The sequence below is a fragment of the Pan paniscus genome, chromosome 20 (assembly GCF_029289425.2).
Source record: "Pan paniscus chromosome 20, NHGRI_mPanPan1-v2.0_pri, whole genome shotgun sequence".
Classification (NCBI taxonomy): Eukaryota; Metazoa; Chordata; class Mammalia; order Primates; family Hominidae; genus Pan; species Pan paniscus.
The window spans coordinates 23609402-23623499 of NC_073269.2; the positions used below are offsets into that span (position 1 = coordinate 23609402).

The 14098-nt window shown below is 55.6% G+C and overlaps 1 protein-coding gene across 5 annotated transcripts in view; it reads left to right on the plus strand.

The window, feature by feature from the left end:
* CRTC1 (CREB regulated transcription coactivator 1) overlaps positions 1-14098 on the plus strand; it is a 99424-nt gene that overhangs the window by 65933 nt on the left and 19393 nt on the right. For all 5 annotated transcript variants that reach the window (XM_008971020.4, XM_008971021.4, XM_063600037.1 and 2 more), the window contains 4 exons: positions 897-991; positions 4610-4695; positions 10660-10700; positions 11137-11357. In XM_008971020.4, the coding sequence (XP_008969268.2) occupies positions 897-991; positions 4610-4695; positions 10660-10700; positions 11137-11357 (443 nt within the window). The remainder of the gene's footprint in view (positions 1-896; positions 992-4609; positions 4696-10659; positions 10701-11136; positions 11358-14098) is intronic.

Consider the following 14098-nt stretch of genomic DNA (forward strand, 5'->3'; position numbering starts at 1 on the left):
AACTTACATAAAATGAATGGAGCTTTATGGAGTGGGCAGTGTGTTCATCTCCATTGTAGTCCATTTTAGACATGAGGAAATTGAGCACAGAGAGGTCAAAACACTTGCTCAGAGACACATAGCTGGTGGTGGCTGTACCCACATTTTGCCTGGCAGCCAAGGAGGCTTTCTGGGGACCCACTCTTGAGGCACCTGCAGCCAGGAGCAGATTGGGTGGCCTTGTGCCTTCTCCCCATCAGTTCCTAGAGGGAAATGCGGTCCCTGGAGGTAGAGGGAAGAGCCTCTCCTGGGCTGGTTGAAGCAAGACCTCCTGCCTCAGGTTGGCTTCCCAACCACGGGGGCCTCTAAGTGGCTTCATTCCTTCCGGGGCCTTCTCCTAGCCCCTTCCACCTGTCACACTGGGTTTGTGTGACACTGAGCATCCTAGAGGTCACAGTCACCTGATTGTGTTTGTCACCAAGAGGGGACCTGGTGACAGACTGGAGGCTCATACCCCAAGGCTGGGCACCTGTGGGGCTCCTTCTTTGGGAGGTTTCAGCAGGAGGGCACTGTCCTTTCCCCAAAGCCAAGAAGCCTTGCTCTGTTGCCCAGGTTGGTCTTGAATTCCTGGGCTCAAGTGATCCTCTCACCTCAGCCTCCTGTGTCGCTGGGACCACAGGCATGCGCCACCTCGCGTGGCTGCTTTTTGTTTTTCACGAGCTTTGCAGATGAACACCGCAGTCACTCTGGTGGCTCTTTTTAGAATGAGGTCCTGAGAGCTTTGCTCAGGTGCAGCAGCTCACAAAAATGATCCACAGCTGCCACCCTGTCCATCCAGCATGTCCCAGCTGGGATCAGGACTGTCGCATTGTCTGCCTTGGGCTGAGGCTCATTGTCTCTTCCTCCCTCCCCACCAGGACCAATTCTGACTCCGCCCTGCACCAGAGCACAATGACGCCCACGCAGCCAGAATCCTTTAGCAGTGGGTCCCAGGACGTGCACCAGAAAAGAGGTATGGACAGGGGACTCGGGTGTCTCTGCTGGGGTGAGGCAAGTCCAGCAGGTAACCCCTGTTCTCCAGGAGGTCACAAGCTTGTGGGCAGATGGCTCTTCAAAGGAAGACTCAGACCATGCTGAGGGATCGGGGGAGGGGATCGGAAACTTTCAGAGGTGGTGCTACTTAAGTTGGATTTTGAAGAGTGCATAGGAGTTTTCTAGGCAGAGAAAACAACCCTGCAGGCGCACGTTGGCTCCCATTCCTGGATTGAGGGCGTGGCCATGAAGTCTGGGTGCTGCACAGATGCTGGTTTCAAATGTAGCGGCAGCAAGCCCACGCAAAGGAGCATCTGTCAGCTCATGACAGAGCAGGCCAGGGGTCGACTTCTAGCCACAGGTTCAGCTCCTTCCACTGCTTCCCACTGGACTGTTTCCTGGCTCTGCTGCTGAGAACTCTCCTCGCCTGCAGTCCCTGGGCCCGTCCTAGCTATAGCGAGTGAGAAAGAGGCCATCTCTTCCCAACTCTTGGCCAGAGTGTCGCCTCCAGCTGAGCCATGCACACCCCTGTGGCGGGGACAGATCTGTACCCAGGTCCTTGGCTCCAATTTGAAGCCGGGCGTGGAGGCGGCACCCTGGGAACCTTCAAGGAGGGCATATGCTGTCTTAAAAACTGGGGCGGTGCCATCAGAGAAGGGAGCTTGGAGGCTTGAGGCCAGCCCCAGGGAACCTGGTGTGGCCCAAGGCACTGAAGCCAGGGAGTTGCACGTGCTTAGGGCTCACATACCTATGCTTGTATTGCTGCCGTTCACCGAGTGGGTGGTTAACACGCAAGGGAGATTCTGCTGATAGGAGGAGGAAGAGGAGGAGGAGGAGGACTGTTGGCCAGAACCTCACTCCGGGGTTCCGGCTCAGCGTGCAGCAGAGACGGGAGGGAGAAGAGAATGTCTCCATAATGAAAATGAGGCTTCTGGAACACCCAGGGGTGCTGAGGACGGCACAGTGCCTGGGGCTTCCCTGCTATTCCTAATGAGCAGGCTGTTCTGAGGCTGCTGCCTGTCCTACTAGGTCCCCACAGACAGGACGTCCGAGGGGTGGGCAACAGGATGTCACCATCCCCTGGGACACTGTAACCTGGGAAAGGAGCTGTAACGTGGGACCCCTGGTGGCCTTGGAGTGGGGGCCTGGCAGGGACACATCATCTATCCCCACTCTCCACGGAGCGCCTGAGGTGGTGACAGGGCTGGGGTTGGCCTGGCTGCCTCCTCGCAGCCTGGCTTTCAACAAGGAAGGGGTTGGCCTATCTGGCTGTGCTCATCGTGGGTCTCCCAGTTACAAGTAAAAAAAATGAAATGTGCAACAGGCATAAAGAAAATGGGGAAATGGGCTGGGTGTGGTGGCTCACGCCTGCAATCCCAGCACTTTGGGAGGCCGAGGTGGGTGGATCACAAGGCCAGGAGTTTGAGACCAGCCTGGGCAACATAGTGAGACTCTGTCTCTACCAAAAATACAAAAAAATTAACTGGGAGTGTTTGCACGTGCCTGTGGTACCAGCCACTCGGGAGGCTGAGGCAGGAGGGGGAATTGTTTGAGCCTGGGAGGTGGAAGTTGCAGTGAGCCAAGATCACGCCACTGCACTCCAGCCTGGGTGACAAAGTGAAACCCTGTCTCAAAAGAAAAAAGAAAATGGGGAAATGTTTACTCTTACCTTGACTGAAAGATCCAAGGAAAGGCACCTTCAGGCCCAGCTGGTTCCAGAGCCTCAATTGATGCCCATCCATCCCGTCGCTCAGACTCTCCCTCTCCTCTTCTTGCTCTGGGGCTGGCTGACATTGTGGCTGACTCACGGGGCTGCTGCTGCCATGAGTGCACTGGTCCCACCTCCATCAGCATTGAGTGACATGGTCTGAACCCCTGTGCTTGGTGCCGGGGGCTCAATAAAGGTTCAGCCACTGGGTGTCAGCAGCCCAGAGCAGGAAGCAAGATCAAGTGGTGGATGCGGAACAGAACATGCAAGCTAGGGCCAGGCGCGGTGGGTCATGCCTGGAATCCCAACACTTTGGGAGAGAGGCTGAGGTGGGCAGATTGCTTGAGATCAAGAGTTTGAGACCAGCCTGGCCAACATGGAGAAACCCTGTCTCTACTAAAAATATAAAAATTAGCTGGGCTTGGTGGCACATGCCTATAATCTGAGGCTGAGGCAGGAGAATCTCTTGAACCCAGTAGGCGCAGGTTGCAGTGAGCCAAGGTGCCACTGCACTCCAGCCTGGGTGGGAGAGCAAGACTGTCTCAAAAAAAAAAAAAAGAAAGAAAGAAAGAAAAATATACACACAAGCTAGGCAGCTGCTCTTGGGAGAGATTCTTGGCTGTTCTCTGTAGCCTGACGCCTCTGAGGCCCACGTTGGTTCAGCCTCTTCTGTGGGAAGCAGAATCCACACATCCTCAGGCTCCAGAGCTGCTGTTTTATATTATTTTATTTTAGAGACAGGGTCTTGCTCTGTCACACAGGCTGGAGCGCCATGGCATGATCACAACTCACTGGAGCCTCTACCTCTCAGGCTCAAGCGAGCCCTCCACCTCAGCCTCTCGCATAGCTGGGACTACAGGTGAGCACCACCACACCCGGCCAACTTTCTTATTTTTTGTAGAGGTGAGGTTTTGCCATGTTGCCCAGGGCAGTCTCAAACTCCTGAGCTCAAGTAATCTGCCTGCCTTGGCCTCCCAAAGTGCTGTAATTACAGGTGTGAGCCACTGTGTCCAGCCTTGTTTCTCTTTGTCTCTCTCTCTTTCTTTTTTTTTTTTTGAAACAGAGTTTCACTCTGTCGCCCAGACTGGAGTGCAATGGCGTGATGTCAGCTCACTGCAACCTCTGCCTCCCCGGTTCAAGCAATTCTGCCTCAGCCTCCCAAGCAGCTGGGATTACGAGTCCTGACCACTATGCCCGGCCAATTTTTGTATTTTTAGTAGAGACAGGATTTCGCCACGTTGGCCAGGCTGGTCTCAAACTCCTAACCTCGGGCGATCTGCCCACCTCAGCCTCCCAAAGTGCTGGGATTACAGGCGTGAGCCACCACGCCCAGCCTATTTTTTCTTAAGTCACAGATTCTCTGACTTATTTAAAGTTGATGGGCCGGGCACGGTGGCTCACACCTGTAATCCCAGCACTTTGGGAGGCCAAGGCGGGCGGATCATGAGGTCAGGAGATCGAGACCATCCTGGCTAACACAGTGAAACCCCGTCTCTACTAAAAATACAAAAAAAAAAAAAATTAGCCCGGCATCGTGGCGGGCACCTGTAGTCCCAGCTACTTGGGAGGCTGAGGCAGGAGAATGGCGTGAACCCGGGAGGTGGAGCTTGCAGTGAGCTGAGATTGTGCCACTGCACTCCAGCCTGGGCGACAGAGCGAGACTCCGTCTCTAAATAAATAAATAAATAAATAAATAAATAAAGTTGTTGTTGTTTGTCATGAAGCCCTTTTTTGTGGTTTTAGTACAGTCCACAGAAGTTCCCGTTAGGACAGTTGCAGTCTTACCATGGCCATGACTCCGTGTGTCAGGGACGTGTCCTCCTGGTACCACCATGTGGCTGCAAAGAAATTTCTTCTCTGATTCTCCTTCTCCCCCTCCCACCTCCCCAGTCTTACTGTTAACAGTCCCAGGAATGGAAGAGACCACATCAGAGGCAGACAAAAACCTTTCCAAGCAAGCATGGGACACCAAGAAGGTAAGAGCCTATGAGCTTTCAAAAACTTTTTTTCTTCTTTCTCTTCTCAAGCATCACCTGGGCAAAGGTGACAAAATGGCAGGTTGGGGTGGCTTCACCTTCCCAAGACAGGGAACCTCACTCCGATTTTTCCATCTTCAAATTCAGAGAATCTGTTAGGTCTGTTGATCACTAAGATCACTAACAGCAGGCCTTATCCAACAGGCCGGAACTGCACAAAAATTACAACCCAGGCTGGGCGCGGTGGCTCACACCTGTAATCCCAGTACTTTGGGAGGCCGAGGCAGGCGGATTGCCAGAGGTCAGGAGTTCAAGACCAGCCTGGCCAACATGGTGAAACCCTGTCTCTACTAAAAATACAAAAAATTAGCTGGGTATGGTAGTGCACGCCTGTAATCCCAGCTACTTGGGAGACTGAGGTGGGAGAATCGCTTGAAACCTGGAGGCAGAGGTTGCACTGAGCCGAGATTGTGCCATTGCACTCCTGCCTGGGCAACAGAGCAAGACTCCATCTCAAAAAAAAAAAAAAAGAATTAAAACCCGTTGCTGGTCAAGTTGCACTGAAAGGGACAGCAATGCAAATTACTCCTCCCCTATGGGAAAGTGAGGCACCAGCCTGTGCCAAAATCCTTTCAAAAGGGTTTGCTCCAGGCTGTGCATGGCTCACGCCTGTCATCCCAGCACTTTCGGAGGCTGAGGTGGGAGGATTACTTGAGCTCAGGAGTTTGGGAGCAGCCTGGTCAACAAAGTGAGACCCTGCCTCTACAAAAAATGAGCCAGGGGTGGTGATGTGTACCTGTACTCTGAGCTACTCAGGAGGCTGAGGCGGGAGTATCACTTGAGCCCAGGAGGTCAAGACCGCAGTGAGCTATGACTATACCATTGCACTCCACCCTGGACAATAGAGCAAGACCCCTTCTGGTGGGGAAAAAAAAAATATTTGCTCCAATAATTTCTTCTTCAGGAATTCAATCATTGAGAGTTGAGGAATGAATAAGGAGCAATGTGTTTTTTAAAGGTATTTTCCAGAGCTTTTGCAATAAACTAGAAACAGCCTGCACATTTCAGGAGTAAGGAATTTGTTGAGGAAATAGTCTTCAGTCCCTCGAGGAGATAAGATATTGAAGAAATTTTAAACTCATGAGAAACACTCCTGATACTATTGTCATGTGGACAGAGTGGGATAAGAATATTGGAAAAGGCATAAAACTTGCAGAGATGCAGCTGCACAGATACCAGCAGGCAGACCTGACTGAGGGGCGTCTCACAAGGGTTGTGCATTTTCTGTCTTGGTGAGTGTGGGTGGCGCTGTCAGCCCTTTATATCCATCTGTGTATTTCTTTTTCTTTTCTTTTATTTTTATTTTAAAATTTTATTATATTTATTTTAATTATTTTTATTTTATTTTTTTGAGAAAGAGTCTCGCTCTGTTGCCCAGGCTGGAGTGCAGTGGCGTGATCTCGGCTCACTGCAACCTCTGCCTCCCGGGTTCAAGCGAAGTGATTCTCCTGCCTCAGCCTCCCGAGTAGTTGGGGTCACAGGCGTGTGCCACCACAACTGGCTAATTTTTGTATTTTTGGTAGAAACAGGGTTTCACCATGTTGGCCAGGCTGGTCTCAAACTCCTGACCTCAAGTGATCTGCCCGCCTTGGCCTCCCAAAGTGCTGGGATGACAGGCTCTTTTTGTTTTTTTAGAAATAGGGTCTCTCTTATGCCTAGGCAAGAGTGCAGTGGTGCCACCCTAGCTCACTGCAGCCCTGGAGTCCTGGACTTAAACAGTCCTCTGCCTCAGCTTCCAGAGTAGCTGGGACTACAGGTGCATGCCACCATGCCTGACAAATTTTTGTATTTTTTGTTTTTTTGAGGCAGGATCTTGCTCTGTTGCCCATGCTGGAGTGCAATGGTGGGAACACGGTTCACTGCAGCCTCAACCTCCCAGGCTCAGGCGATCCTCCTGCCTCAGCCTCCTGTGATGCTGGGACTATAGGAGCGTGCCACCAAACCTGGCTTTTTTTTTTTTTTTTTTTTTTTTCTGAGATGGAGTTTCACTCTTTCGCCCAGGCTAGAGTGCAGTGGCGCAATCTGGGCTCACTGCAACCTCCGTCCCCCAGGTTCAAGTGATTCTTCTGCCTCAACCTCCCGAGTAGCTGGGATTACAGGCGTGAGCTACCGTGCCCGGCCAATTTTTAAATCATTTATAGAGACAGGAGCTTACTTCGTTGCCCAGGCTGGTCTCGAACTCCTGGGCTCAAGCAGTCCTCTGCCTCAGCCTCCCAAAGTGCTGAGATTACAGGCATGAGCCACCTCGCCTGGCCTATTTTTTAATTTTTGTTAAAGACGGGGGTCTCACTATGTTGCCCAGGTTAGTCTCAAACTCCTGGGCTCGGTCTCTGTGTTTCAGTTTGGCACAAGGAGTCACTGAGATTTCCACTCTTATGGGAAAAAAACTTTAAAAAAGAACCCTAGGCCAGGTGCAGTGGCTTACGCCTGTAATCCCAGCACTTTGGGAGGCCGAGGCCGGTGGATCACCTGAGGTCAGGAGTTTGACACCAGCCTCGACAACATGGTAAAATCCCATTTCTACTAAATACAAAAAATTAGCCAGGTGTGGTGGCACTTGCCTGTAATCTCAGCTACTTGGGAGGTTGGGACAGGAGAATTGCTTGAACCCGGGAGGCAGAGGTTGCAGTGAGCTGAGACTGCGCCACTGCACTCCAGCCTGGGCACCAAGAGCGAAAACTCCATCTCAAAAAAAAAAAAAACTCTAGGCTGGACGGACACAGTGGCTCGTGCCTGTAATCCCAACACTTTGGGAGGCTGAGGTGGGAGGATTGCTTGAGCCCAAGAGTTTGAGACCAGCATGGGCAACATACTGAGACCTGGTCTCTGCAAAACATTTTAAAACAGTTAGCTAGTGTGATATGTGTGTGTGCCTGCTACTTGGGAGGCAGGAGGATCACTTGAGCCCAGGAGCCCAGGAGTTCAAGTCCAACCTGGGCAACAGAGCAAGACCCTGTCTCTAAAAAAAAAAAAATTCTAACAACAAACAAAACAAGAAAACAAATGTCCAGCAGCAGAGAGGTGGGTAAGTAGGCCACGGTCCACCCACACAGCTGGATGTTCTGCCGTTACTCAAGAAAAGGAAGATGGCGACAGTCACCTTGCAGAGGGAGACACACCCCGATAGTGGAGTGGGGTGGTGGGTGAATTTTTAATACTGCTCAGAAATCCATTAATGTCTCCATAATGTTGGTGGAATGCTTTTCAAAGTATTCTTGAGAACGTGATCGCCGGTGTGCTTTGCAGAAATCCGGTAATGAAGCGAATGTTTACTCTCAGAATGAAGGAGGCTCTGGCCAAGCAGAAACCCGTTCAGCCGGCGTTCTCCACAGAGGCTTAACACCCGCCGGTCGCACGCCACCCCTCGGGCACCCCAGTGGCTGCGGGTTGGGCATTGCCCCCTCACGGTGTGTGCATTTTGAGGCCAGCCCCACCCTCTGCCAGCATGTTCGCCTTTTTCATCTGATAATCCCGAAAGAACTCAGCCAGAAGTGTTTGCCCCAGGGCCCTAGGGGCGGAAACGTGTCACACTGGGAGGCCTCATCCATGGCTGGGGTTCTGTCTGGTCATGCCTGCCAAGAGCAGAAGACGGTCCTGCCTTTGTCCTTGAACAGGAGTCTCGGGGGACCCTACCTGGAGCCTGTAGTTCCCCAGGGCCTGCAGTGATCCCATGTCTTGGCTGGTGTTAGTGCCCCCAACTCACAGGGGAGGAAACATTGGTCCTCCAGGAAGGTTTTCCTGGGCACCCCCTCCCCAGGGCCAACTCACCGGACTCTGTCTGTGAGCGGTGGGGGCTTGGAGGCTGCCCTGCTACCCTACTGTGTCCTCACAGCCAGAGCCAGACCCCACCCTGCCTCAGAAGCCCTTGGAGGTACCCGGCAGGTCTTTCTGCTGGGATTATGATTTTCTTTCCCGTTGCTGTGAAAGTCCATACTTCAGTCCGGGTGCCGTGGCTCACGCCTGTAATCCCAACACTTTGGGAGGCCGAGGCAGGAGGATCACTGGAGCCCAGGAGTTTGAGGCCAGCCTGGGCAACACGGTGAGCCTCATCTCTTAAAAAAAAATTTAAAAATAAAAATTAGGCTGGGTGCAGTGGCTCACGCCTGTAATCCCAGCACTTTGGGAGGGTGAGGTGGACAGACCATGAGGTCAGGAGATCGAGACCATCCTGGCTAACATGGTGAAACCCCGTCTCTACTAAAAATACAAAAAAAATTAGCCGGGCGTGGTGGCGGGTGCCTGTAGTCCCAGCTACTCGGGAGGCTGAGGCAGGAGAAAGGCGTGAACCTGGGAGGCGGAGCTTGCAGTGAGCCGAGATCGTGCCACTGCACTCCAGCCTGGGCGACAGAGCCAGACTCTGTCTCAAAAAAATAAATAAAAATAAAAAATTAAAATTAAAATTAAACATTTTTTTAAAAGGCGGAAGAGGCCAGGCACCGTGGCTCATGCCTGTAATCCCAGCACTTTGGGGGCCAAGGTGGGCGGATCATGAGGTCAGGAGATCGAGACCATCCTGGCTAACACGGTGAAACCCTGTCTCTACTAAAAATACAAAAATTAGCCGGGCTTGGTGGCGGGCACCTGTAGTCCCAGCTACGCGAGACACTGAGGCAGGAGAATGAGGTGAACCCGGGAGGCGGAGCTTGCAGTGAGCTGAGATCGTGCCACTGCACTCCAGCCTGAGAGACAGAGTGAGACTCCGTCTCTAAAAAAAAAAAAAAAAAAAAAAGAAAAAAAAAAGGCAGAGGAGCCCTTCCCGAGACCCTGAACTTCAAAGGCTCTGTGGGCCACAGTCCAAGAGGAGCCTATTGTGGGCCCTTTCCATATACCATGTCCACGTCCCGAAAGTGTCCTGACAGTGCTCCTCAGCCAAGCAGAAAAACCAATGTCATGCTGAGGGCTACCCAAGCCCTAGTCAGTGGGGGATGAGTGTGGCTGCCCACATAGCAGAGGGATGTCTCGGGACTCTCAGGAAGTAGCAGACCCTGAGGGTCCCTGGGGAAGTCACATGTCTAGGTCTCTGCTGCAAAGCTGGTCAGCCCCAAGACAGGGGCAGTGACCTCTGAACTGAGTTTAGGGCATCAGGTCCAAGCTTCCTGGGTCTCCCCTGACTCAGTTCTTCCCTCCTTTGGGCCTTGGGCTTGATTCACTCCCTGGAGACTGGTGGCTGCTCACAAACTTGCCCGGTGGGCACTGGACAGAGGCAACTCCTGCCCCCGGAACCCCTGCCACCATGATCTGGGAACAGCATGGATGGTTGGGGACAGCTCTAGGGACACTTAGCCTCGGGTACCAGGGCTTAGGGCGGCCAGCTTAGCAGAGGCCCCTCTACTGTGCTGGCTGCTGACTGCTGTGGTACACAGCCTTGGGAGTGTCAAGAGGCGCTTTACACAAAATTTAAAAAGCAGCCGGGCGCAGTGCAGTGACGCGTGCCTATGGTCCCAGCCACTCGGGAGGCTGAGGCGGGAAGATCACGAGCTCGGGAGGTTGAGGCTGCGGCGAGCTGTGATCACACCACTGCACTCTAGCCTGGGTGACAAAGTGAGATCCTGTCTCTATGAAATAGAATAAAAATTTAAAAAGATCCACATGCCATGTTCTCCCCAGACTCCTCTGAAAAGAGACTGCCCACTGAGGGCAGGAGCAGGGGGAGGGGACCCATAGGGAGACCCTCTCTGTGCAACTCTTGGCTTCGCGCTGGGCATGTCTGGGGCCCGCCCCTCCACCCTGGGGGGGTGCCCCTGTCCTCCATCTGTGGGGCTCTGTGGCCCCAGCAAGCTTGGTTCTCATGATGCATCTCTGGGCTTTGTGGGAAGATCAGCCGTTTCAAGGAGGCCCAGTGCCCAGGAGGAGGGCCCCACGGGGTGTGCCCCAGGGCTCAGGCTCTCCTGTCTTCTCTTTCAGACGGGGTCCAGGCCCAAGTCCTGTGAGGTCCCCGGAATCAAGTAAGTCTCCACAGGGCCCACCCCGCACACTGCATCTGCTGCGCTGCTCCGTCCACCCCGGGGTATTCTGTCCACTCTCTTGAGGTTGCAAGTCCCTGCAAGAGGGACACCGTGTGACCAGAGGCCAGTGACAGAGCCCCCACATGCCCACCCCTCAGACACCTCATTCCCAGGGATGATGCCCTCTCCTGGGTTCAGGGAGGTTGCTGCCCCCAGGCCCCCCACCGTCCTCACCGGGTGATAGGCTGCTTTCCAAGGTCTCAGCCTGGTGCCAGCCAACAGTGGTTTCCCAAGCACACGGCACCTGATGGGGGGTGGCCTTTTGCACCTGCTGATTTTCTCCCACCAGCCCCCTGTCCCCGCCGCCAGCCCCCTGTCCCCGCCACCAGCCCCGCCCCGTGAGCTCACCTCCTGCCTGCCTCTGGCCTTTTCCCAGCATCTTCCCGTCTGCCGACCAGGAAAACACTACAGCCCTGATCCCTGCCACCCACAACACAGGGGGGTCCCTGCCCGACCTGACCAACATCCACTTCCCCTCCCCGCTCCCGACCCCGCTGGACCCCGAGGAGCCCACCTTCCCTGCACTGAGCAGCTCCAGCAGCACCGGCAACCTCGCGGCCAACCTGACGCACCTGGGCATTGGTGGCGCCGGCCAGGGTAAGGCAGGGACACTCCGCCCTCGGACAGAGCACTGGCTTGTGGAGACAACACGGGCATCTGCAGGATGACTTGGCAGAGTCCCGTCCCAAATACCAGGGCATGGGGGACAGGGCTGGGGGGCGGCCGACAGGCTGACCCAGCGGGCACAGGCATCCCAGGTAGGGGTGGGGCCTGGGTACAGGCCTGGTGGAAAGGAGTGCCTGGTGCCCCCAGACACCAGACAGTGGGTTTGAGGGTGTGTGATGGTGCTTTGGGGAGTCCAGGAGGGAAGCCCTGGGAGTTTTAACGCAGCTGGGGTGGGCCAGGCCTTCCCTCCGCCCCTCCTCGCCCCCAGCCCCTCATTGGGGGGCAGGACCAGGCCTGACCTGCTTCCTCCACCCGACATCTGACAGCGACCACCTACTTGTCACATCCCAGCACCACCACCCCCAACCGTCTCCAGCTCCACACTCCTTTCTTCCTCAGCCACATCCACAGGGACGTTGCACAGGCCCCTCGCCCGTCCCAATAGCTCCTGGTGCTGCTGCTGCCCTGCTCCCCCGGGACCCCCTCCTGTGGCTGCACTGATTGCAGAGGTGTCCCCCAACTCCTCTGTCCTTTCCCGGACGTGGACCTGACCCATTGTCAGCGTGTCCTGTCGGCTCCGCCCTCAGGATCTGGCCTGACCTGGCTCCTCTCCCCAGGCCCCCAGCCCCCTCCCCACCTAGAACAGCCACCAGCCATGGCTTCCTCCACTTGGGACCTCGCACGGCCCCCAGCTCCCTCTCAGTGAAAGCCTGAGGCCTCCAGGGTCTGGGATGTCCACCCTGGCCCACCCTCCACCCTCTGAACTTAGCCCCAGTCCCACCTCAGGGCCTCTGCACATGTAGTCCTTCCTCTCCAGGAGGCTGCAGGCCTCCCTCCCTCCCCTGCCCTGCCCTGCCCTGGTCAGAGCTAGTCCCCTTGGCAAGGCTGTCCCGGCCCTGGCCTCTACTGCCGCGTTGCTTTCCTGCACCCCTGCCCTGGCCCACGTTGCTGCTCCGTCCTTAGCTGTTGTCTGCGTCCCCATTGGCTGCATCCTGGGGGTGGCAGGCACCTGGCTTCCAAGGAGGAGAAATGGCGTGGCTCCAACTAGGCCTGGGGGGTGGGACAGGCTGGAGGGGCTGTGGGGGATGCACTGGGGGTGGGGGTGACAGACGCCACCTTGCTGTGCTCTGTCTTGCCCCAGAGCTGGAGAATGAACCGGCCCCGGCCCACTCCACCAGCCCATCCTGCCTCTGCCCCAGGCTTGGAAGGCAGCACCAGGCAGGGCTTTCCATGAGACAGTCACATGCTTACATTTGTAACTGGCGGAGTCCCCCTGGCTGCCCTGGAAGAAGGAGCTTTTGGGAGGGGCGGCCACTGGAGCAGGACAGCACCCCAATTGGGGGCTCTGCCTGGAGACTCCAGGGTGAAATTGGCCAGCCTGGGAGCTGGGTTGATGCAGGGAGTGAAGGAGAGGGAGGAGCCTGGAGGCGTTCCTGGCTTTGGTGCCAGCAGGGCCAGGGGCAGGCAAGGGGCGTGGAGGGTGGCGTGAATGTTCCTGGGTTTTTTGGAGGAGGGCATGGGGACTAGAATAGTGAAGAGGGAACAGGGCCCCAGCCCGAGCGCATTGAGGCTGCATTCTGACTCCCACACCTGGCCCCTGGGCCCTGGGCCCGCGGGGCTCTGCCACTGGACAGAGGGCACCAGAGAAGGCCCAGAAAACACAGCCGATTCGGAGGAGCCTTCTTCATTGTCTCCAGATAGACAGGGCCAGGCAAGCGGCATCCACACGCACCTGCGCAGAACCAGAAAGCTGAAGGTCAGCGCTGGGGCTGCAGGTACCCCTGCCCCGCATAGAAGCCGCCATCTCCCAGCCCCTGCTTTTCCCCTCACATCTCTTCACGGCCACCAGAGCACATGGCCCCCTTCCCGCTGGAGGGTCCTTGGCAGGTCCCCAGCGCCCGCCCGGGAGCTGCGCACCTCCAGCCGGCACCCAGTCTAAACGAGCACAAGGAAACACACAACATATGTGGAAGCTGGAGCTGGCGCTGGCCAGAGCGGCCCGGTAATGCCTGACATGTGTTGGGTTGTTTGTGAACCTGCCGCCCAAGCAGCTCGCCTGGCAGGGGCTTTGCTTTCTGGACGCCTTTTAAATCAAGCCGAGCTGCCGGCCCCTGGCACACACGAAGGTGGCCCCCTCCCTCCTCGCAAACCCACCCGCCAGTCAGAACGTGAGCTCCCTCAGGAAGGAAGACAGAGGCCTTCGCGGCCGAGGAGACAGTACCCCGCTTGGCTCCATCTACATTTCCCATATCCCTGGCTGCTTTCCAGAGTGCAGGAGGAGGGCAGGCCCTGGCTCCTCCTTCCTGGCCCAGCTTTGAGGCCGGGCGGGCCCTGACACCTGGCCCGCCCTCCCCTGGCAGCTCTCCCTGCCCGCTCCAGACTTCCCCTCCAGCTGGCTCTGTGCCTGTTCCCAAAGGTGAGCCAGGTTGCCAAAAGGAATTCAACAGCAAGGCTCCCGTCCGCCCTCCTGGGCCAACTGGCCTCTCCAGGGGTGGCCGAGAGCTCACTTTGCAGCCAGTGGAAGATTAAAAACTCCCTTGTATTAAGGGCAGACATTAGAGACTGGCAGCCCAAGGGCCAAATCCAGCCCATGGTATGTTTCGTGTGGGCCCACAGTTGTGCATCTGTAATACAGCCACACGCCACATCTTGACATTTCTGACAACAGCAAA